The following is a 25971-nucleotide window of genomic DNA, read 5'->3' on the forward strand; positions in this document are numbered from 1 at the left end:
TGCAAGAACAATTTGTTGTACTGCGTTTTTAGACTATTTTAAGAGAATGTGCCTACTTCACTTAATTACACCCCCTTCTCCCCTTTTATCCTGCACACCTGCTGCACACTTCTCCAAAAGGGAAATAAGATGACGAGAGGCCATTCAGCAGGCAGTCACTGTGTCTGGATAAACAGATTGTTCATTTTCTGGAAATGATGTGTAAATGCCACAAGTAACTCGGCGGCCCATCTTGAAACACCCTGTCCAGATCCTGTCTCCATGATTACCATGTTTTAAAAGACCTATTAGCAATAATAGTCCAAGAGCAGGATATTGAGTTCAAATTAATGGCCAGTGAGAATTTAATGGCCCGCAGCTTATTTTGCTTGATCATTAATCCCTAGGCATTGGCCAATGCCTTCTGTTTATTTATTTGTTTATGTTTAAAGATCTGTCATGGGAGTTGTATTTGTTTTCTTGCAATTTGACAGTGCTGTGCAGCGGGCATGACTGAGAGAAAATAAGCTGTGCTTATTAGGTCACAAGCTTAGCTTCAGTTCAGCAAGAGCTTACTGATGTGGTATGAATAGAATTAATAAGGGCAAGATAGTGATTTGGTGGTAGATGAGTGGCCATGTGTTCTCCTGAGTTGTCTGCCCCTTGTATCTTGTTCCATCACACTGAGCCGACATGGCAGAGCAACTGAGGTTGGCTTGGGATAGGGGAAGCTTATAGAATGGCCCGGGTGAGGGGCAAATCCCATAACCTCCAACATTTCTCTGCTGAAAATAGGGACGTCCTGCCATAGCCTCCAACATTTCTCAAAGGAAAATAGGGACGTCCTGTTCCATACCCTCCAACATTTCTGCAATGAAAATAGGAACATTACTATCTCTCAGCCTAACCGACCTCACTCAGTTATTTGGGATCAGGGGGTGCATAGGCGTGAGATCCTTGAAGGAAGGCAGAAAACATGTGAAAGAAGTACATTTATGATGCTGTAACAAGGATGCAGGTGGCGCTGTGGTCTAAACCACTGAGCCTCTTGGGCTTGCTGATCAGAAGGTCGGGGGTTCGAATCCCCGCGACGGGGTGAGCTCCCGTTGCTCGGTTCCAGCTCCTGCCAACCTAGCAGTTCGAAAGCACGCCGAAAAGTACAAGTAGTTAAATAGGTACTGCTCCAGCGGGAAGGTAAAGGGCATTTCTGTGCTCTGCTCTGGTTTCGCCAGAAGCAGCTCAGTCATGCTGGCCACATGACCTGGAAAAACTGTCTGCAGACAAAAGCCCTCCGCCTGTAAAGTGAGGTGAGCGCCGCAACCCCAGAGTCGTCCGCGACTGGACTTAACTGTCAGGTGTCCTTTACCTTTATCTTTTTTAACAGATCTACTCCTTGTAGAAGATTCTCTTCAAGTGACATATTCAAAGGGGTTTGAGAGAAATGAAGCATTTTGATAAGACAAGCAAGCAACAGTTCTCGGGACCATGGAAGGTGGTCCATTTGGAAAGTGTTGGAGCTTGGTCCATTTGGTCATCATTGACTCTGGCTCCACCTGCTGTGGACCCTAACAGTCCTCTTGGGACATATATACCGTATTTTTCGCTCCATAAGACACACTTTTTCCTTCATAAAAAGTAAGGGGAAATGTTTGTGCGTCTTATGGAGTGAATGTGTAGTCCCTGGAGCCAAATTGCCCAGGGGCAAAAAGCAGATCATGCTTTTTTCTTTTTCTTTTTCTTTTTTTTTTTTTTGAAAGAGGGAAGTGGGTGTTGAAACAAAGCCGCTGATCGTTTGCTACCAGGGAGTGAGATAAGGGATGCTAGAGATCAAGGAGGCTGCCTGCGAGGGGGGAGGTAAAGGCAGCAAACTTGCAAAGGAGGGGGGGGACAGGAAGACTAAAGCAATAAGGAGAAAAATTAGAAGAAAACGAGGAGCAAAAAACTGCTCCAGCTAAGGAAAAGATACTACACTAAGGCAAACAAGAGGGAATGGGGTGTTGAAAGGAAACAGCTGATCAGTGGGATCAGAAGATAAGGGACGCTAGTGGAGGCTGCCTGGGAGGGGGGAGGTAAAAGCCCATGGATCCTCAGGATTTTTGCATTGGGTCACCCCAAATTCACTATCAGATCACGTGTCTGTGGTCACAGCATGAACCACAAAAATCATACATCCACTGTTTCATTCAGAATATTTTTTTTCTTGTTTTCCTCCTCTAAAAACTAGGTGCGTCTTATGGTCAGGTGCATCTTATGGAGCGAAAAATACGGTATGTCTGAGAATGCATACACAGCATGCATACACAGGAAGCATAACAAGGGATTGATGGAAGGGCAAGATGAGATCAAATGGTGAAGGAAAGGAGTTGTGCTCCAGCATAGGAAGTTGCCTTATACTGAGTCAGATCACTGGTCCACCTAGATCAGTAATGTCTGGCAGCAGCTCTCCATGATTTCAGATCTCTCCCAGCCCTTCCTGGAGATGCCAGGAATTCAACATGGGGCCTCCTGTATGCAAACCACATGCTTTGCTATTGAGCTTTGGCCCTTTCCCAAATCCCACCAGGTTGCAATGCCTCTTTGAGCCTTCTTTTAAATCACGTAATGCGACAACTAAGAAGCCCTCAAACATGACAGTGAAATGGTGCCGTGTGCTTTTATGATGACACAACAAGCCAGGCACAGCTATTTGCCTCAAGACAGAACAAAGCTCAGCTCGGTAAGAGGTATTGACTGGCACTGTGTGAAACCCAGGACACTGAAGTCATGGATCTCTCTTTACACAGAACAATAGCATTTGAAGATTTCAGGCACAACCAACTCAGATGAGCCCCATTTTGCTGCCCTAGGCAAAAATCAATTTTCCTCTCCCTCACATACACACATAAGCACACACGTTCATCCACATTGTGCTTCATATAACAAAGGACTGAAGGCTACCTTATCTGTTCAAGAAATGGCCGCTCATTTTGCCTGTTCCTTTTTCCAGTCAAGTGAATTGAGTAAATGGAAGGAACTTGAACAGAGTAAAATAAATGGGACAGCATTCACACAGAACTCCTGGGATTTTGCAACTTCATGCAGTCAGCCAGACTGACTGACAAGCTCTGATTTCCAAGAAAGGGAAGAAAAAGAAAGGGATCAGCTGGATATACAAATCTGGAGATTTGATGAACAGTTCTGGATGGTACAACCAATGATGATAATGATGACAGCCAGTGATGGACAAGTGAGAGCCAGTGTGGTGTAGTGGTTAGAATGTTGGACTAGGATCTGAGAGACCGGGGTTCAATTCCCCCCCTACATTGGCTCCAGTATGTTTCTAAACACAATTCAAAGTGTTGGTGCTGACCTTTAAAGCCCTAAACGGCCTTGGCTCAGTACAGTGGTGCCTCGCAAGACGAAATTAATTCGTTCCGCGAGTTTTGTCGTCTTGCGATTTTTTTCGTCTTGCGAAGCACGGTGTCGGGAAAGTTTTGGAAAAGCTTCAAAAATCACCAAAGTCTTTAAAAACCTCAAAAAAGGCTACCACACCGCGTTCTATGAGTTGCTCCTCGATGTCAAGTCGCAACTGTATTAACGGTGTTAAGAAAAAGGAAACAAACTTGCAAGATGTTTCCGTCTTGCAAAGCAAGCCCGTAGGGAAAATCGTCTTGCGAAGCAACTCAAAAAACCAAAAACCCTTTCGTCTAGCGAGTTTTTTGTCTTGCGAGGCATTCGTCTTGCGGGGCACCACTGTATTCATGAAGGAGCATCTCCACCCCCATCGTTCAGCCCGGACATTGAGCTACAGCTCCGAGGGCCTTCTGGCGGTTCCCTCGCTGCAAGAGTTGAGGTTACAGGGAACCAGGCAGAGGGCCTTCTCAGTGGTGGCGCCCGTCCTGTGGAACGCCCTCACATCAGATGTCAAGGAAATAAACAACTAGCTGACTTTTAGAAGACATCTGAAGGCAGAGCTGTTTAGGGAAGTTTTTTAAAAAACAATTTAATTTGAAATTTCATGCAATGGACTTGCAATGTGACAAGCCTTAATGTTTTCAGTTAGTCCCTGCATTTGGTGCAGGCAGGTACAGTATAGTGTGTTTGGGTTCTACTTCAGGATGGAGAAGCCATGCAGGGAAATGAGTGTTCAAGCAATCCCTGGATTTGCTGCCTGCACAATGCTATATTATTAATGTTCCTTCCTTGTTTTTCTTCAAGTCAGTAGCAGCTGGCAGAGTTGCAATGTTTAACTGACCTCCTGTCACCAGCATCGCTGCAGCTTACCAGGAGGGAGTGGGCACAAGCTTGGCGCAGTGCCAGTGTATCACTGGGAGCACCAGATTAGCTCTGACACTGCATTTGCACCTTCCTGCCTCGTCCCTCTCCCCCCAGATAAACCACAGTGCTTCCGGTGGTGGTGCCGCTGACCATTATTGCTTTTGGTCTCAGCCTAACCTACCCACAGGCCTGTTCTGGGGATTAAATGGGGGGGGGGGAGAGAACCACATATGCTACCTTGAGTTTCTTGGTGAAAAAGGTATGATAGAAATGCAAGAACCAAAACCAAACCAAACAATTGCACAAGGTACTTTTCATTAAACCTTGTAAAGAATGGTGGAAAATGCCATTTCAGGTGTCTAGCCTCTGGCGTATTCCTCAATAAAACGGCGCTACGAAACCTAAGCCGTCTCCCACACTTACTGATGTACCATGATAACTACAAACCTTTTGATGTTGAGAGTGGAACACTTGATTGGTGTTATAATGGTGGAACAATGCATTCACTGAACATTTGTCCTGAACGTTTATTTGCTGGGGCAGTCCTAAACCCAGAAACACCAACCGCTCAATCTTCTCACTCCTTGCTTGCCAGATTTGGGGAGGTTTCTGTGAGAGTTTCTCATACCCAGGGAAATGGTTTGCAGGCAGATGAAAAAAAGGAAAGCCATTCCAGGTTCAAGTAATACATTTGTTACCTGCCAAACTACGGTTCATTGCATTCCCATTTGTGTCTACGCTCACAGTACTAGGAAGAGCCGAAATTATTTCTCCAGGAAACAAATGAGGTACAAAGAAAACTTTTGTCAACAGACTGAAGCACTGTGTATTTATAAGCCAAGCAGACAGAACTGCTTTAATATGCCACCCCAGCGTTTTACAGAATTTAGAGACAGTTCTTCTTCTTCCACTTTTCTGCCAATTATTTCATTATTATTATTAATTAAATTTATATACCGCCCTATAGCCACAGCTCTCAGGGCAGTCTACAGGATAAAAAGACAAAATACATCATCAATATAAAAACAAGAACAACCCAATAACACTCCCCCCCTCGCAAATAATCAGAGAGGGGAAATAAAATTTAAAACACACATACACAATATTTGTAGCAAACCATATAAAAATAAGCACCCATCAGGTATCATCAAGGAATAGATTAAAAGATCAATTTAGCTGTCTTTTCAAATCAAAACATTTCAGCCACTGGATACCCCCCAATTGCAACCATTCATAGAAGCTCTTTGATCCAGTGGAGGCTTCCATGAAGGGGCGCTGGGAGGCAACTTTCTATTACTCCCCCTTCCTTCAGCAGCCCTTGCCCCCATCCCCAAATCTGATCCAAGGGTTGAATTTCTCTAATTCACTCACTGACACCTCACAACCAAATAGAAGGGAAAGAAATCACAGAGAAGTGTCAAATGAAGATGAAGTAGCCTTGGCTTGTCTGCATCTTTCAACAAGAGCCTGAGCTCCTCCATATCACCTCCCAAATTCTACCCTTGAACTCTGTGCTACTAAAATGATGATGGCCGACGTTACCTAGTGGTCAAGGACTGATCTGCACTGCATAGAACATGTTGGCTTTATACAACAGGGGAGGGAATCTGTGGACCTAAAGATGTTATGAATTCAAACTCCCATCAGCCCCAGCCAACATGGCCAATGGTTAGAAACAATGGGATTTTCCCCACCCCAACCCAGCCACATCTGAAGGGTCACTGTTTCCCCAGCCCTGTAATACAACTTCAGTTGCTATGGCTTTCTGCGAAGAATGCTGGGAATAGTAATTTGGGGGCGTGGCTGCTTGTTTATTTAATCATTTATTTATTTAACATTTCTATACCACCAACAGAGACATCACCCTGCCAACAAAGGTCCATATAGTTAAAGCCATGGTTTTCCCAGTAGTCATGTGTGGAGGTGAGAGCTGGACCATAAAGAAGGCTGAACGGCAAAGAATTGATGCTTTTGAATTATGATGCTGGAGGAGACTCTTGAGAGTCCCATGGACTGCAAGAAGATCAAACCTATCCATTCTTAAGGAAATCCGCCCCGAGTGCTCACTGGAAGGACAGATCGTGAAGCTGAGGCTCCAATACTTTGGCCACCTCATGAGAAGAGAAGACTCCCTGGAAAAGACCCTGATGTTGGGAAAGATTGAGGGCACAAGGAGAAGGGGACGACAGAGGACAAGATGGTTGGACAGTGTTCTCGAAGCTACAATCATGAGTCTGACCAAACTGAGAGAGGCAGTGGAAGACAGGAGTGCCTGGTGTGCTCTGGTCCGTGGGGTCACGAAGAGACGGACACGACTAAACGACTAAACAACAACATACCACCAACACTGAAGAACCAAATATCATGGCAGCCAGGAAACAGCATAAAATTAACAATAACATTATACTAATAAAGCAAGTAAAAGTGCATTGCCGCTTGGTAGACCAGCACCCCTCAGAGAAGGTCTAGATGAAGAGATGTGTTTAAGCAGCCACCTAAAAGCCATGGTGTTAGTGAACATAAGACAACCCTCAGAAGCATACAGCACTAGTAAAACTGCCCTTTTTTGAGGATTAAATTGATTGGGCAAGGGGTATACAAGGTAAGGTGGTCCTTGGTCCCAAGTTCTTGAAAACTCTGAGTTATTATAGGTAAAGGTAAAGGACCCCTGGACAGTTAAGTCCAGTCAAAGGCGACTATGGGGTTGCGACTCTCATCTCGCGTTCAGGCTGAGGGAGCTCGCATTTATTCACAGACAGCTTTCCGGGTCATGTGGCCAGCATGACTAAACCGCTTCTGGTGCAACGGAACACCATGACGGAAACCAGAGTGCACGGAAATGCCATTTACCTTCCCACCACAGCAGTACCTATTTATCTACTTGCATTGGCATGCTTTTGAACTGCTAGGTTGGCAGGAGCTGGGACAGAGCAACGGGAGTTCACCCCGTCACAGAGGTTCAAACTGCTGACCTTCCGATTGGCAAGCCTAAGAGGCTCAGTGCTTTAGACACCAGCACAACCCGCATCCCCTCAGTTATTACAATCTAGCCCTCCTCACAGAATCATCCTTCCCAGAGTCTGCAGCCAAGAAAGAATTATTGTCTGTTGCTGTGTAATGTGGATGTGCTGGAAAGTATCTGACACACATTTCACCTGAGCAGTGGCCCTACTGGATAGACTTTTCTCTCAGCTTCTCACCCCACTCCCAATCTGTGATACATAATGATACGGTCATTTAGGGATTGGCGTGTTTGAAGTATGGACATCCCTAGGTTAAGGATTTATGTGGTAATTAGGAGCCTATCAGATTTGACTACACTGATAGGAAACAAGCATATAACAGAGAGAAATGTCAATGAATAATTTTACAGGCGTTGCTCCAAAATTACCAGAAGATAATAGTAGTAGTGGTAATCGTAGTAGTAGTAGTAGTAGTAATAATAATAATAATAATTGTACCCCTGCCCATCTTACTGGGTTGCCCCAGCCACTCTGGGCAGCTTCCAACGAAAACATTATTCAAACAGTTTGGTTAAGCCCTAGATCTATGTGGCAGCAAGTTAATGGCCCAGTTAATCAGAAAGGATACACATTACATTATCAGAAGCAATTATTACAGACTATAGAGACCAAAGTGGAACATTTGTGATTTTAAAAAATGTTTTTAATAAAAGGAGCAAATCAAATAAAATCTATCTCAAAACTTCCAATTAAATATTTGAATAGGCTGATCCATCTATTGTAAATGCTTTCTATGAAGATACTTAAGGATGTGTTGTATTAAACGGGTGCTGAAGGCCCGGAGAAGACGATCTGGCTGATTGATTTATGGATTGCAGCCTTCTGCTCCCTATCACTCCTGGAGCTGGTCCTGCTCACCTCTCCTCTTGGACCTTTCTGACCATAGGAACATAGAAAAGTGTCATACAAAGTCTCAGGCAGGGTTTTCTGCCAGTCCTACATGGAGATGCTGGGAATTGAACCATAGCTGTCAACATTTCCCTTTTTATAAGGGAAATTCCTTTATTCTCAATAGGATTCCTTGCAAGAAAAGGGAAAAGTTGACAGCTATGGATTGAACCTTGGACCTATTGCATGCAAAGAGATGCTCTACCACCAAGCTATGGCTGTTCCCCTTGTTTTCATTCCTGTAGACCCCTCCTTGCTCAGCTCTTCTGTCTTGAGCTCCCACTTCAACTTCCGTGGACCTGCATCCAGTTACTTAGGTGCCCATCAGCTCCTTTTCCGAGGCCTCGGAAGCCTGTTTCTCTTCTGGGTCCTTTTGCCTTCTCCCTCTCCAGCACCTGAGCAGCTAATTCAACGGCAGCCAATAAAATCTCTGCATTTTCAGATATTTACTGCCAGTGGTTTTGCCGCCACCACTACTCCTACAAATTATCTGAGTGCATTATAATATAGATAGCAAATCAGAAGAGGTAAAGTGGTATATTTTATTAGATCAGTCTCTGTAGGTTAAGGAATACTGAAGACAACGAGTTCACAGAACTCTCCACCATGAAGAATAGGAAAACCATACAATTCTCTGCCTATATACAGCTAGAGAATTTCGAACATCAATATTTTTTCAGTCACTTCAGACAGATAATGGACTAGTCACAAAACACTAGCACATCAGACCATTTTATTACAAAACATTAAACCAAGAATGACTCTAGAAGCAAAGAGATGTACTTGAACTATTTTCCTGCACATTTTAACCGTTTTCTTTTTCCTAGCCAAATATTCCACAGATGTTTGCCAGATTGTCTTAGAACACCATTTAGGCATCTCAAGTCCACCTGTCTTCCACAGCAGACATAAAATGTGAAGGGAAAGCATACATCTCAAAACCCACAGTGGACATTTGCCATTGGGCCATGACCAGTCATAGCTTTCTCAAACACATTCACAGCCTGTCCCTGAGTTTAGGGTTGGGTGGTTTTTTACAGCAAACGAAATGCTTGCTCAGGCAACGACATGAAGTGTAATGCCAGTAAGTGATTCTCGTTGACAAGGTCGCTTGTGGGACAAGGTGTGTGGCTTCGTAGAATACGCTGGAGGCTATCTGATTTTTAAAATTTATTTACACGATTGCCAGTCGGCCATTTTGTATCCCACATTTAGGTACATCACAAATAGTTACAACTGTCATACTTAGACTCTGTAAGACAGGATTTGTTTTCAGGATATAGGCAGCTGTGGTGGAGGCAGTGTACCTGTATGAGACACACCTTCGTTCTGTCATCAGATCCAGTTCTAGTCAAGCCACAGGCAAAACAAGGTGAGAAAAAATGGAACGACGCAAAGGAAAAGATGTGATACCAAAAGTGCACCAATGGGTCTGTAACCAGAATTAGAAACAGAGTTCCCAAAATGCTCAGATTAATGAGCAAACTGAAACTGGAAGCCTTTGTAGGATCGAAGAGTATCACGTTCTGTAACCCATAGTTGCTGAGAAGCTGACATGATTAATCTCTCCAGAGCCAAGTGGTGTGCAGGCCGAACCACAATTGACAACGGCATGGCTCCGAGTGACTGACAGGAAATCCGTCATGAGAATACACTGTTTTCCTGAAAGGAACTGTTCTAAAAAGCCTTTACAAAAAGTTTTAAAACCTAACAAATCTGGTGGTTGCCATACAATGGTGAGCCCAGGGCAACTAGTCAATCACAACACAACAAGCATGGGGCAAGCTGTGGCAATGTCCTGTGGTAATTTCTGCCCCTCCTCTTCTAAAACATCCTTACATGTAAATAATTATTAAAGGAGCTCTTTGTGTCTAACTTTCTGGTCCACATCTCAGCTCAAACTGGAGCCCATGAGATGACTTTAAAGAAATCTCATCTCTGTAGTTTTCTGCATTTCAGTGTAGATTGTTCCTTGACAGGGCGACCTAGGACATTTTGCTTTCACAGATGAAAAGGTGAACCACTCTCCCATCGCCAAGTTAAGGTGCACAACACCCAAAGCTGGCCAAGTCATTTTGACATCTGAGGGAGACAATATCTCTCATCTATGTATGAGGGGTTTTCTAGTAACTTCTAGTGATTTCCAACACTCCACTATAATATGACATACAACTTTTCCTATAAATAGCATTTCATCATCTGTCTTGTATGTCCAAATCTCATGGTTCTTATGTTTCCAAATGTATTTGCCACCTCTGCATGGTCCTGCTCTACGGCATGACTGGAACTGATGACACTACTTGGGAGAAGCTAACAATGGGGTTATATATCACATTAGTGCTGCCCAGACCTCTGGGAGGGACAATGCTAATGGGAAGCAAGATTGTGATATCTCACCCTATGTGATCTCCTCGATTCCAGTGTTCCTGAAGATGTGGCGAATAGCATAAAGAATTCCTTGAGCTGACACGATTCCACATTTCGGTTGCCCATGAAGACGAGTGCGCTTACACAAAAAGTATCGGGCCTGAAGAAAAACCTTGTTTTAAGTGCACCTTTTGAGGCATTATTCTGCTGCTTTCTGCTTCCTCATGTGACATGACCGAAGAGAGGCAGCAACAACACCACTTAAAAGTAACACAGATCTTGGATTTCTGGTGCACTTCAGTTTATACCAAAGACAGCTGGGAGGAGGGGTCTTTTCAGGGATGTTGTGTTCTGTGGCAGGAGTCTCTCAAAAGTGATGACCAGTAGACTTTTTTTTTTAAGGAAAACATGTAACAAATGTGACATATAAACCACTTTGATCTCCCCTCCCCCCTACAATCAAGTAGTATATAAATTTTATGAAATAAATAAATATAGGGCAGAAAGGACCCAGAAATATCATGATTTGATGTAACATGCTGGTTGCATGCTGCTCTCATCTCTTTAGGCAAATGAGTATCTTGTTCATGGTCCAACATATTTCCATGTGAAACAATATTACACAGAGGAACAGAGAGCTGAAAACATGAGAGGGATGGTCAATTAGCAAGGCCAAACTACATGTGGGAGATCCATTAATGAATTTCCCAACCTCTTATTTAAAGCCTCTGAGCATTTCACAATGGGATTCTCTCTCACACATGCCAAAGCTCTGAATAGCCCTGATGGAGTTGAAGGATATCTGCAATACAGATACAGATCTTTCTTTTCCCCATCTAATGGCAACCTAATTCCAATGATTCCAATCTCCAGGGCTGCTTTTAAAGGTTAAATACAAATACATCAGGGAATTTGATCATGAATTACCCCTACAGAATCACATGCAGTTTGGTCTTCAGTTTCATTTTTCAGCCCTATCCAAAAGTTGGTCTGAGCAGGATGAACTGGTTTGAGCTGCCTTCATCACATTAAAGTCATTTATTTGTCAATGGTCTTAAATGGGCTTAAATCCAATTACTCTGTGAACATAAGCTGTTGTCTAAATCTTTCTTCAGAATAGTCTCGGTTTCCTAAGGCTTTGTCAGCTTTGGTGTAAGAGCTGCAACAAAATTATCCACTTCAAACAAATATTGTTCTCTCTAAACAAATGATAAGGAAACTCCTAGTCTAGTTTTTAAACCATGGATCTTTGTAAAAATTAGTGCAAAAATGATGGAAAATATTTTAAAAAACAACAACTTTCCAAATGGGTTTTCAACCACCTTTGTAAATGGTCAAGATAGAAAAGTTCTAGTCCACATTTTCTCAATTTCATTTCTGCATCTTGAAATGTCAACATAAAAACAAAATGAAATGATACGCTGGGCTTTAACCTTTTAATCTTATTTACTGCGGTGTGTTTCAGAGTGTCAGTTATCCCTTTTTTCAAGATTGTCAAATATCTGGCATTTATAGGTAAAGGTAACCAATCCAATAGACAAGGTTGAACAATGCGAAGGCCGTGGGAAAGAAGATCCGGGAATAGGAGTCAATTTTGGCCACGCGGATGTGTATTCGTCCTTCTCTCCACGATCCTGTGCGGCAGTCGTCAAAGCAACAAAAGAAGCTGGTGCAGTCTTTCCCTTCAAGGCACTCATATCCATAATTGCCACGATGTTCTTGAAGGTGACGGAGATTGTTGATTGGAATTAACGTTGATCCAGGGCGGACAGGAAGTGCAGGAGTCTAAAGAAAATGATAACAGGCTAAGGCTCAGCTTTTACGAAATAGTTAAAAGCCCGTCAAGTTCAATGGAGAGAGGAGAAAAGAAGAGATGAGCTTCTCAACCCCACTCTGTTAGGAATCACCACTCCCCTTACCTCTCTGTCCCCACTTAATTCACCTTCAAACTCCTTTGAGAACAAGGGTCAGTCAATTATTCCAATGTCCTGGTCATGTTCTTTTCTCCTCTGTTTTATTTCTCCTCAAATGATGTATTGCTTCATCTCCTGGTATGCCCCATGGAGGACCTTATGGTCTTTAAATAAAAACATCTTGGAGGTCGAAGCCACAGGGAGGTTAGGCTGGCCTCAACCAGAGCCAGGGCTTTTTTGGCCGTGGCCCCGATCTAGTGGAACGCTCTGTCACATGAGACTAGGGCCCTGCGGGACTTGACATCTTTCCACAGGGCCTGCAAGACAGAGCTGTTCCACCAGGCCTTTGGCCAAGGCACAGCCTGACTCCCTCATTCTGTAATCCTCCTAGAACTCTAGCCCAATGGTTGCCATTAATTTGACTCTAGAATTGAATTGATTTTAGAATGTATTTCAATTAATTGATTGTGATGTTATGTAAAATGTGTTATTTTTATTGTTGGTAGCTGCTCTGAGCCCGGCTTCGCCTGGGGAGGCCGGGATATAAATAAAATAAAATAATAATAATAATAATAATAATAATAATAATAATAAGAAGAAGAAGAAGAAGAAGAAGAAGAAGTAGTAGTAGTAGTTATGAAGTTTATTAGCAGCTTCGTTTCTCTCTGGACTCTATGTTATTCAAGCGACTCTGCTAACACATCACACATTATGTTTTTTGGTGTCTTAAGTTGGCCCAGCCATTAGACAGGGTGTGCCTGCTGCCTCAGGCAGCAGAAACCCTTGAGATGCCACTCCCATGGGCACCCCGCTTACACCGCCACTTCCCACCAGTGGTGGAGAAGCAGTGCCAACAATGGTGCCAATTTCGGGCAAGGTCATGTCCGTTTCAGGTGAGATCTCACCTGAAGTTGGTGTGATCTCACCTGAAATCAGTGTCGATGGCACTTCTCTGTCAGTGGTGGATGAAGCAGAGTGAGTGGCAGAAGATGGCAGTAGCGGCGGAAAGTGGTGGCAGGTGTGGTCTCAAGCAGTGAAGTGGAACACGCCGCCCCTGTTTGGTGTACACCTAAATCATCAAGTGTACACCTATATGTGCACATGTCAGCGCACAGCAGTAAACAATGTGTCAAATGAACACTCTGTGGGGAAACCTGGGCTTGTTTCCCAGCAATTAAGCAGCTCTGCTTTCGTCATTTGTCCTCCAAGCCATTATTTATCATTATCTTCTTCAAGTTTTGACTAAATCTTCAGTGCTATCTTCCTAATGTGAACTATGCATTGTTTCTGAACTTAGCAGTATCACTACACTTTATATATTTAAATGTCCAAGGAGGAGCATTATGCATGCCTAAAATAGTTTACTGTGGGCACATCAGATGTCAAAGAAATAAACAACTACCTGACTTTTAGAAGACATCTGAAGGCAAGCCCTGTTTAGGGAAGTTTTTAATGTTTGAAGTTTTATTCTGTTTTTAATGCTATGTTGAAAACCGCCCAGAGTGGCTGGGGAATGTATGTATGTATGAAGAAACAAATAAATATAAATATAAATATAAATATAAATATAAATATAAATATAAATATAAATATAAATATAAATATAAATATAAATATAAATATAAATATAAATATAAATATAAATATAAATATAAATATATAAATATTATTTAGTTCCAGTAGAGAATGAAGTGGGTTGCAAGGGACCTTGCTCACAACAAAAATCTTAAGTAACAAGAGCTGCAAAATAGTGCAGTTTTAATAGGTCCTAATAGGCCCAAGGGTAAGACTTTTTAGAGAGATAAGTATGTGGTTAAGTTCACTATCCAATACGCATGTCGAAAGACCAAATGCTAGAATAATGGAAGGTTAATGCTAAAGAAGAATTTGTTTAATTTAAGTGCGTTTACATCCTACTTTTCTTTCAGCATGAAACTCAAGGTATACATGAGATTATAGGGTAATATAAATGCAAGGATTAGGAATCAAATCATATGGAGCCTAATAACTCGAGTTACAATATTATTAGACCCAAGAGTTTGTGAAATGTTGACTTTCCAGAGATAGTGCCGTGTATCAGAATGAAGGTCTTCAAAGCCTGTTCATAACCCAGGAATGGAGCTGAAATAGTCCAGCAACCATTAGAGCTACTCAAATTTACTGAAATTATATGATTAAATTTTAAATAGGTATTTTCATACAAGCTGCTTTTTCAGCATTCTTGGTAGCATTTAGGATCTAACTGAGCCAATTACCATCTGCAGTGTTGTTAAAATGCAATGCTTAAACACATTTTAATACAGCAGGCAGATAATTTCCTCTTTGTGTGAAGAAATAAAAAGTTTTGGATCGGACACATTTCTGACATATTGGTTACTAAACGATGATATCTTGCCAGTAGAAAGAATCTAATCTCCTTAATTGAACTGTAAGTGTTGCGGAAAAGAGGTGGCATCAAAGATGGGTATAATTCCTCTACCACCAAATGGCCATATTAATTAACTGTACCTGTACAATTTATGCAAGTTTTTTTATATATAAAAAAGCATTAAAGGAGCTCTTATTACTGCCATTATTTCATTGTATAAATGCTATTATTTCCATGGAATTGTCATATATACTGATAGCAATCTCAGTCAGTTCTCTCCCTATGTGGCTCTCAATGTGGCAAAAGTGGTACCATCCATGCACAAAAGGGGCATATCAGTAAGCTTTGATAACCGAAAGGTTTTCAGAATTACAAAAAAATAAAATAAAAAAATTAGGGGGAAACACCTAAGGACCGTCATAAAACGTTTTTCCACTACACTGATGGCACAGAGGGGAACTGGAAGCTGCTCTTCCAGTTTGTGCAGGGAGCTATCTGTGCATGAAATAATACACAAATCAGAAATGGGGTACTTCTTTTTCTGTGGTAAGCACCCGTCAGATTGTGCTGTTTTGGGCAGCTGTCCAGGCTGTCTATATAGCAGCTAACAAGTAAGCAATGAAAGAATAGGTGTTTGCTTTGGCAATAATTTAAAAATTACCAGCAACGAATACACACACAGGGTTGTGTTCAACATTAGCCTTACTCATATTAATGACTAATGCGGCAGCTAGACAGGTGAGTGGGAGCGGCCGCTGAGACCATATAACACCGGTCCTGAAAGACCTACATTAGCTCCCAGTACATTTCCGAGCACAGTTCAAAGTGTTGGTGCTGACCTTTAAAGCCCTAAACAGCCTCTGTCCGGTATACCTGAAGGAGCGTCTCCACCCCCATTGTTCAGCCCAGACACTGAGGTCCAGCACCAAGGGCCTTCTGGTGGTTCCCTCACTGTGAGAAATGAGGTTACAGGGAACCAGGCAGAGGGCCTTCTCGGTAGTGGCGCCCGCCCTGTGGAACGCCCTCCCATCAGATGTCAAGGAAATAAACAACTACCTGACTTTTAGAAGACATCTGAAGGCAGCCCTGTTTAGGGAAGTTTTTAATGTCTGATGCTGCTATTATTATTATTATTATTATTATTATTATTATTATTATTATTATTATTATTTTCTGTTGAAATTAGAGGGCATGAGCAATGCAGGTCCATTAAATTCAGTGGGTGTACTGGAGCTTAGATACAACCCTCTGTCTGGAAAGTGAAAATGTGGTGAATTCAAGCTGCTGTAAAGATTGGTTTCAGCATTAAGGTTTGATATAATGCGCAGTGAATTAAATATGAGACGATGCTTTCTGTCCTAATTCTTAACTTAGCCATTCTTCCATTTCGGAAAGCTCTTTGCAGTCCTCATGATTCCAGTTCAGTGATCCTTTATTACCATGCTTGGGAATTTCCATATTTTTTTTAAAAAAAAATCTCAACATCATAGTAACGAAAAGTAACTTCTTATTTATTTATAGGAGAGAGCTAAATTTATATATTGCTTAATGATATGCTCCATATTAATATTTTAGTATGTTTACCCTCTGGGGATTATTAAATGTTCATGTTTCTGAACACTGGTCTCTTTTGAAGTTCAAAATAATTGAAGAGACAAATGGTAATTGTTATTTAGAGTGACTGAGACAGTGGTATAAAAAAAGGAGCTCTCTCCAAACATAAATGACTACAGAACATCACCCAGGTACCCCGTGACAAATTTCAAACAATATCAAAATGATTAGAGGACTGGAAGAAGCATGGGTTCTTCATTACTCTCTAGCTGAAGTGCATATAGACGAAGAAAAGGAAAAATCTAGAGTGCTTATTATGTTTTGGCTCCTAGTGGCAACCTTATGGGAAATTTAGTACCACGGAAATCAATGGTGGAAGTGAACATAATTATGTGCAAGTGTGTGACTGCCAAGTATTGATATACATTTACCTGAGATTTCTATCTCACTAAGCAAGGTTGCACGACATGCAAAAACTGAAAGCCAGCTTCAAAATTCTGTGCTATATGCAAAATGTATGTAGCACAATATTCAGCAATCATCTGTCATTGCATTCTTAGCAAAAAACTGAAGACGTCTCTCCAGCACTGTCTCTGGGCTCTGCTTTTATACAGTGGTACCTCTGGATAAGTACTTAATTCGTTCCGGAGGTCTGTTCTTAACCTGAAACTGTTCTTAACCTGAAGCACCACTTTAGCTAATGGGGCCTTCTGCTGCCGCTGCGCCGCCGGGGCACGATTTCTGTTTTTATCCTGAAGCAAAGTTCTTAACCTGAAGCACTATTTCTGGGTTAGCGGAGTGTGTAACCTGAAACGTATGTAAGCTGAGGTACCACTGTACTGACCAAAACTGCCAGCTCCACCACCTGTTCTAGTTTGTACCCCTTAACACAGAGGGCTCTCCCCAGACCCAGCCAGGTAACAACCAGATTTTTAAAAAGATGTCTCTGTACACATTCACAGCTTAACATACGGTGAGGTCCTTTTTCTTCACTGTGTTTGAAACTATATTTGCACCTTATTGTACACATGAGCATGGTTGGAAATGATTGTAAGTTGTCCACTATGTATCTGCATCAGTGGGTGGAGATGGGATGGTGATGGCTTTAGCCAATGAGCAGTTCTCCATTTGGGTCGAGGCCGGTTTTTGAGTGGGAAAGCATTAAAATGCAGTAGTTCACAAGAAACGACAGGATGGATGTGGATTGTGACTAATGCCACGTGTTCACAGCTTCCCTAGTCAGTGTTGGGAGCAATGGGGCTGGCCCTATGATGAAGCAGAGTGAGGCAGCTGCCTCAGGCAGCAGATGCTGAGGCGCGGGGACTGGATGGAGGTGGGAGTGCTATGTGGTCTGCCCTATACCCCCTACGCTAGCCTCCTGTCCTCAACTGCAGTGGAAGACATTGTCCTTTCACCAGTATTGGAGTAAGAGTCAACCAGAAGTCCAGTTGGCTTCTGTTTGTACCTAGAGGAAGGGTGCCATTTGCCTCAGGCAGCAAAATGCCTTGAGCCAGCCCTGGGGAGCACACTGGAGTAAATGGGAGTGTGTGGACAGCGTATATAGAAAATGGGCACCATGCAGGACCACACAAAACAGAGCAGGCACCTGTGATCATAGCCTGGTGGAACAACTTTTCCACTTTCATTTGCAATGACCAAATACCAGCTCATGTACTGACACCACAGTGAACTGTCAGGAGTTCGGCCTACACTTGAGTAGGACCCTGGCAGAGACACATGCCCGACTGGCATGTTCTCTCCCTCCTGGTCTTTCATTTGGGATCTTCAAAAGCTTTCTTCAGCCTGAACATCATGGCGACCGATGCATACAGACACCGGCACACTTAGGGATCCACAGAGTTTGCGCATCTTGTGTGACAGACCTCAGCAACTCAGCATTTTGGCTAATCTACTTTATTTACATATAAGCATACATGGAGCACCACAACATGGCTCTCTCTCTCTCTAGCATCAGATAGCAAAGAGAAAAAGAACAAAGGACAATAGTCCCACTTCACGGAACACAGTAACACAAACATCCTGTCTCCGTCACTTCCCACTCTGTGGAGTCAAAACATATACCGTCATGTGATAGACAAAAATCCCATGACTGCAATCATGGAGTAGGAATATTGTTCTGCTATACTCGCACTGAGTTCCTCCCCCAGGGCAGTTTTTTCCAGGGCGCGAAATGGACAGACACAAATACGGTTGGCCTAGTAGCACAGTCCTTTTTGCACCATCCAATGGGCTGATAGTCACCTTGGAGCCAGAAAAAGAGTCAGGTGAGCGCAGTGGTGGAGCTTCATGCTCTGGCACCAGGGGCGGAGAGCAAGTGGGGGCATGGCTGGTGCGCATCCCGGGGGCATGGCACACTCCCCACAGGGGGGGCAGCCATGATGGCACCCCATCGGGATCGTGGTGCCAGGACCGGTGCACTCCCTTGTCCCCCTCTTCCTCTGCCAGTGAGTGAGCGTTTTTCCATCTTTGCTATTTGACTCACTATAGAACACATAATAATTTATAATAATAATAATTTATTATTTATACCCCGCCCATCTGGCTGGGTTTCCCCAGCCACTCTGGGCGGCTTCCAACAAAACACTAAAATACAATAATATTATTTTGATATAATTACAAAAACATAAACAGAGACAGACCCATGCTATGGCTATCTCTCCCATAACTAAGCAAACTGCTGATTCATGGATAATTTGAGTTTGTTGTTGTTGTTGCAAACAAAATTGCATGAACAGATGGAGGGGTTTTGCTAAGCTAAGAAACAAAATGTATACCCGGTAGATGGTGCTGTCACTGCTATGAGGACTAATGCTGAGGCATTTGCTTGTCAGGATAAAACAAACAAACGGAGGGGTTGAGTCAGCCTAGGAGTTGGTGGGTCCTGAGCCAGCTCCCCTGCCGTCACATGACTGCACTGCGTTTACTCGTTATCGGCCTTTGCCACCTCCATCTTCCTTCCTTCCTGGCTGGCGTGCTTGGCAGGGCTGCAGAAATGAAGATGGCCCCACCACTCCAGGAAGACTACTGGGCAGCAAGTGGGGTTTGGATTAAAACATTGCCAAGTTAAAAAAAAAATAGAAAGGAGGGAGGGAAATGGGCTAAAATGAATTGTTCTGAATTTTGTAAGAACGGGTGATATTTTAAATACAGTTATTGTCAGTATTGAATTTGTAAACGAGATTCATTTGGGTTTTCCTTTGTAAATGTTGACATCAATAATAGAGTTTTTTAAAACTGTTTTAATGTTACAGAGGAAAGTAATGGGCTTGGCCCCAACCACCCCCATCCTTGCAATTAAGGATGTAGAATTTGGGAGTCCACTTTCACTCAGCTTTATGGTACAGAGTGCTTGGCGCAATCCATCCTGGGTGTGAAGAGATCCCATTAGAGCATGGTTGGGGAACATGCAGCCCTTTGGTTGTTGTTGTGTTTCACTCCTGCAAACCCCAGCCAGAATTATGGGAGTTGGAGTCCAATAATACCTGGACGGACACAGGTTCCCCCATCCCTGCCTTAGAGTATATCTGACCTCGATTTTTCCTACTCCCCATGCAATAAGAGAACTGGGAGGACTATGTACCTGTCCTTTATTCCTGCTAAACTCTTCCCTTCTGCTTGGTCACAGAATGGAATTTCTGGCTATGATATTATCCAGCATCATACAACCAAAGGATTGTATCAAATTAAAGACGTAGGCTGAATTCAGACTATCCTACAACACCATTATTTAAGCATTCCCAAGGATGCTGTCTGTAAACCTTAAAGCACAGCATTGTTGTTTGCTAAAATGTCAGGTCCGCAACCTTGCTCCCGAAACATTTCCTTCATAATCAAACGTTAGGACCGAGGAGATAAAAATGCTAGAATTCTCTAGCTATTTACACTTACTGAGGACTTGTTTTTTGATTTCTTGTCTTTCTCTTTGGCCCCCTTTTTGTTGTTGGTGAAATAATGCAAGGTGCCATACTCCACCAGGGCAGCAAACACAAAAATGAAACACACAGAGACAAAAAGGTCCATTGCTGTTATGTAGGAAACCTTGGGAAGGGACTTCCTTGCAATTGTACTCAGCGTGGTCATGGTCAACACAGTGGTGATGCCTGTTAAAAAATAAATATAATAACAGAAATGGTTTCACCAAGAGAACTCGCAACAATGCTTAGGCTGTAACCCTATACCCCCTTGACCTGGGAATAACCCCCACTGTGAGTGCTGAACTAGATAGACCTTTGGTTTGATCTAGCAGGGCTCTTCTTAAGGTTCTTAGGAGCTCAGTCGGGCTTACTTCTAAGTAGACACACATAGGATTACAGTAATATCTTGGTTCTCGAATGGCTGAGTTGACAAAAAATTCAGCTCCCGAATGCCACCAACCCGGAAGTAAGTGTTCCAGTTTTCGAACATTTTTTGGAAGCTGAACATCCAACGCGGCTTCCACTTGAGTGCAGGAAGCTCTTGCAGCCAATCAGAAGCCTTACCTTGGTTTTCGAATGGTTTCAGGAATCAAACGGACTTCCGGAAGAGATTAAGTTCAAGAATCAAGGTATGACTGTATGCTGTTAGGTGTTAATATTCTGGAGATGATTAAACTATGGAAACATTTGTGTGACGTAAATACCAAAGGCAGTAACAATTTGGTTCTATAAGGATGCAAACTCATGAAAATATAGATCCAATTCTGGTTTTGGTTACATATTTTTAGTGTTTTAACTGGATTATTTTGGTCAGGCACTTTTCAAACCTGCTGGCTGGAAAGCAGGATAGAAATAGAAGCAAGCAAGCAAATGAAAGGATTGTTACTGCAGGCATCCTTTTACACACACACACACACACACACACACACACACACACACACACACAATTAGACTCTGTGTACTTCTCAGAATAATCAAAGCAGTACTCATATTTACGTTTTAAGGTTACACATATCTCTTAAGACTTTTTAACTCCACTAATTTTTCTATTTTTATAGAAAAAGTTGCTGCATAGGTTTGGGGTCATTCTTTACATTTGTTGTTTTAAGGGTATTTTAATAACAGGTTTAATCATGCTTTGCTATAGAAGGCTATGTGGCTGAAAAACCAAATGCAGCTAAATATAGATTTCACCTTTCTTGTGTGCCTATTCCTCCATTTACCATTTTCTCAAACAGCACAAAGGACTGATGACCCTGTTCACATGGTGTTTTCTCAACAAAGCAACCTATTTAACAATTAAAATCACTATTGCATTCAGTTATTTAATTTGGAAGTCCAAAGGGAGCTCAAATGGGGTGAAAGCAGGGGACAGAACACAGAATTTGGTACCTAAAGGTATATAGTTGTCACCAAATGTTCCAAGATATCCCTTACTCATATGGCCAGCATGGTTCCTGTTTTAAAATGAGACCAGATGGATGCCTTTGTGGGAAGTTTTTGTGTGTCTTTACTAGAGCTGAGAGGGACGTGGGTGGCACTGTGGTCTAAACCACAGAGCCTAGGTCTTGCCGATCAGAAGGTCGGCGGTTTGAATCCCCGCGACGGGGTGAGCTCCCATTGCTCGGTCCCTGCTCCTGCCAACCTAGCAGTTCGAAAGCACCTCAAAGTGCAAGTAGATAAATAGGTAACACTGTGGTGGGAAGGTAAACGGCGTTTCCGTGTGCTGCTCTGGTTCGCCAGAAGCGGCTTAGTCATGCTGGCCACATGCAGGCTCCCTTGGCCTGTAAAGCGAAATGAGCGCCGCAACCCCAGAGTTGTCCGCGACTGGACCTAACGGTCGGGGGTCCCTTTACCTTTACTAGAGCTGAGCCAAGAGTTCAGGTTCTCTTAAAAGGTGAGGAATGGGGTGGGGGTTGGAGGGGCAGACTGGAAAAGTTCTTTTCTTGTTCATGAATTTTTCTACGCCACAAAGAGAGGGCATAATTTTTAAAAAACTTTTTTTTTTAATGCATGCCACCACATACAGGAGCGTACATGAAGATGGGGTTGCAAAGAGAATAGCTACCTAATGAGGTCCTTGCAGGCACTGCATCTTTATTAATCCAGAACGAGACCCAGGAAAGGACGACTGTCAATATGCAAGGAATGTACGTCTGAATGGTAAAATACCCCATACGCCTGCTCAGAACAAAGAAAATCGTCATGACAACGTAATCCCCTGCAAGGAAAAGAAAAGAAATTCGGTCAGTTATATCCTGCAAGTGATCGCTTGTTATCTCTTCCACTCTCCCACCAAAAGAACACCTTATAATGTGGATGGGAATTTGCTGCTGGTGAAGTGCTCTCTGATCAAATATCCCCAATGTTTTATGGAAGACCAGTGGACAGGGAGCCTGTGGACCAGGAGAAGCCAAAGAAGTCGAGAACTGTATGTTTGCTCTAATTGCCACAGAAGGTCAAAGTGAGCAGCTGGGAGGTGAAGGGAAACTGTAATTATTTTCTTGTTGTTCTTAGGAATGATGGGGGTTCTGTTCATTGTTTTCTGTATCATGGAAACTCAATAAAACCATGGGTTATTAAAAATAAATTACTAAATCTTCGCCTATTTGGCTTCTAACAAAGACGGCGACAGTAACTGTATTTCTCTAGTTAGTATAATATCAAACCCGCTGTGAAAGGGTGTGTGCTTGGTGTACCATGAGGTGGGATCCTTCCTCCCTGTTGACCCAATAAGACACAGATGCACCCAGACTGCACGGAGGTGCCTGCAGTGGGTGAGTGGGGTGTGGTGCATGGCACACTGCTCCCAGGTTCTTGCTACTTCCTCAAACACAGCAGACAGCACCATGGAGGAAGGTTGGAGACACACAATGGGAAGACTCTGGAGGGACTGCTTAGGGGCAAACACTCTGCAGTGTGGGAACTAGACACAGGTATGAGGGAAGTGCACTCTGTGATGGCCAGAGCTGCTTTGGTCTGGGGGGAAAAGACTGAGTAAGGTTCATTTTCACATTCTACTATATGAGTGAAAATAGCAGAGTCTGAAACATTACTCTGAGGTTGTTACAGGTAGGAAACACACACACACACACACACACACACACACACAAATCTTCCACCAAAAAATGAGTCCAGAATAGGAATGTCAGAGAATTCTGACAAATAAGGACACAGGAGTAGAAACTGCCCAGGTCTGCCTATTCATTTCACATCCAGAATGGAAATCAATCCCGTGAATACAATCAGTATTAGTTGTTGTTTTCAGTCTGCAAACAATATTTCCTCCTTCGCCCTTAGCGTTTTTGTTTCCTTTACACTGCAGTGAACGAGGTGGAATAACATCACACCTCAATTTATATAATCAGTTACATCAATTGTGTAAGTTATGTGATTTCGTTGCAGCAGACATTGAGATCAATAGTGCTGTTTTTAACAGAAGATGAGCTATAGTGGGACAGAAACAGTGTTGTATGTGATCCATAGTCCAAAAATATCTAGTTTAAATAAATGTGGTTGTTTCCTTACCGGACTGTGTATGGGAGATATCTGTTGTATTACGTAAGCCTACAAATGCAAATTGATACAATCTCCAGTATTTGGGATCTGCCACTTCCACAGAGGACTTTTTCCATTTGTATATAATTTCATTCCTCGGATATCCATCTAGAAGATAGTAGCACAACATTTGTACAAAACATCAAGCACGCTGTAGCAGTGAGAGGTGGTGTAATGCAGATACAGAATGTTTTAGCATGTTGTCTATAACTACAGAACAACTTTCAGAGAATAGTCCAGTTCCACGAATGGGTAAACGGCTTGTGGAGGTAAATAAGGAGGCTTTTCCAAGTTATTGCTAAGAGTGATGGCAACAGGAAGACAACCTTCAATTAAGAAGTTAACCACCCTTTGCAGTAGATTTGCGTAGATTTCAGGGCCTTGTGTGTACCATGATTCCATTATTAGACCTGAAAATATATTCTTGGAAGTGTTACAGGCAATGCCTGCTGAAATCTCGGAAGCTGAAAGGGGCTGCTGAATATGATTTACCGAAGTTAGTAAAACCAGCATAAAGTATGCAAGTGATAAAAAAAGAAAATCAGAATTATGCATACTACAAGGAAGTATTGATTTACATGGGGGGGCGGTGCTTGAACATGGAGTGGAGGACAGTAAGTGTGAATAAGCTGAGTCTTTGAAGGGAACGAATTCTGAAAGCACTTCCCATCTGGAGGACTAAAATAAAGGACAGCAATAATTCACAGTTTAAAGACATACGTAGTAGTTACATTTTATCCCCAATTAAGTTTAAGAACTGGAAAGAAACTGTTTAGATGAAGTGAAGGCGGCGAAGGTCCTGTGTGAGTGTCTGGAGGCGGTTGGAGGGTGGATGGCGGCTAACAGATTGAGGTTGAATCCTGACAAGACAGAAGTACTGTTTTGGGGGGACAGGAGGTGGGCAGGTGTGGAGGATTCCCTGGTCCTGAATGGGGTAACTGTGCCCCTGAAGGACCAGGTGCGCAGCCTGGGAGTCATTTTGGACTCACAGCTGTCCATGGAGGCACAGGTCAAATCTGTGTCCAGGGCAGCTGTTTACCAGCTCCATCTGGTACGTAGGCTGAGACCCTATCTGCCTGCGGACTGCCTCGCAAGAGTGGTGCATGCTCTGGTTATCTCCTGCTTGGACTACTGCAATGCACTCTAAGTGGGGCTACCTTTGAAGGTGACTCAGAAACTACAACTAATCCAGAATGCGGCAGCTAGACTGGTGACTGGGGGCGGCCGCCGAGACCATATAACACCAGTCTTGAAAGACCTACATTGGTACATTTCCGAGCACAATTCAAAGTGTTGGTGCTGACCTTTAAAGCCCTAAACGGCCTCGGTCCAGTATACCTGAAGGAGCGTCTCCACCCCCATCGTTCAGCCTGGACACTGAGGTCCAGCGCCAAGGGCCTTCTGGCGGTTCCCTCATTGCGAAAAGCAAAGCTACAGGGAACCAGGCAGAGGGCCTTCTCGGTAGTGGCGCCCACCCTGTGGAACGCCCTTCCAGCAGATGTCAAAGTGATAAACAACTACCTGACATTCAGAAGACATCTGAAGGCAGCCCTGTTCAGGGAAGTTTTTAACGTGTGATATTTTAGTGTATTTTTGGTTTCTATGAAAGCCGCCCAGAGTGGCTGGGGAGGCCCAGCTAGATGGGCGGGGTATAAATAAATTATTATTATTATTATTATTATTATTATTAGATGTACTTTGGTGTTTGTTTGTTTTTCATTCTGCCCATGTTATGTCCTTGTGAGCAGATTAGTTTTATAAGCTTATTGCCATTTATAACACTGGGTATAATTCTGAAAACCACTGAAGCTAGAAATTCTTGATAAATTTAGGATCAGTGGGTACAGCTATGATGGCAAAAGGGCAGAAACTCAGTGCTGGAGCAGCTGCTTCTGCATGCAGAAGGTCGCTGTTTCAATCCTTAGCATCTCCTGGAGACCCTGGAGCCATGTATAATAATCTTTATTTCTTCTGCATTAGATCCTGAACCTGACAGACTTCCTTAGCAGGGATTATGGCTCATGTGTATCAAAGCTCTGGATCTGTATAATAGGTTTCCATCCTTGTTGGTGGCCTTGAGGTGCAATGCCATTTCCCCATAGGCGAGTCGCTTCACCTAAACTGGAAAG

The 25971-nt window shown here is 43.0% G+C and overlaps 1 protein-coding gene across 5 annotated transcripts in view; it reads right to left on the reverse strand.

Moving 5' to 3' along the window:
- Window positions 1-11740: 11740 nt before the first annotated feature.
- Window positions 11741-25971, reverse strand: part of GABRG1 (gamma-aminobutyric acid type A receptor subunit gamma1) — a 76625-nt gene continuing 62394 nt past the window's right edge. For all 5 annotated transcript variants that reach the window (XM_082238246.1, XM_082238247.1, XM_082238245.1 and 2 more), the window contains 4 exons: window positions 23813-23950; window positions 22353-22505; window positions 20259-20470; window positions 11741-12299 (listed from right to left, as the gene is read on the reverse strand). In XM_082238246.1, the coding sequence (XP_082094372.1) occupies window positions 12024-12299; window positions 20259-20470; window positions 22353-22505; window positions 23813-23950 (779 nt within the window). In that variant the 3' untranslated portion in view covers window positions 11741-12023. The remainder of the gene's footprint in view (window positions 12300-20258; window positions 20471-22352; window positions 22506-23812; window positions 23951-25971) is intronic.

The sequence above is a fragment of the Podarcis vaucheri genome (genome assembly GCF_965113315.1).
Source record: "Podarcis vaucheri genome assembly, chromosome: 9".
Classification (NCBI taxonomy): Eukaryota; Metazoa; Chordata; class Lepidosauria; order Squamata; family Lacertidae; genus Podarcis; species Podarcis vaucheri.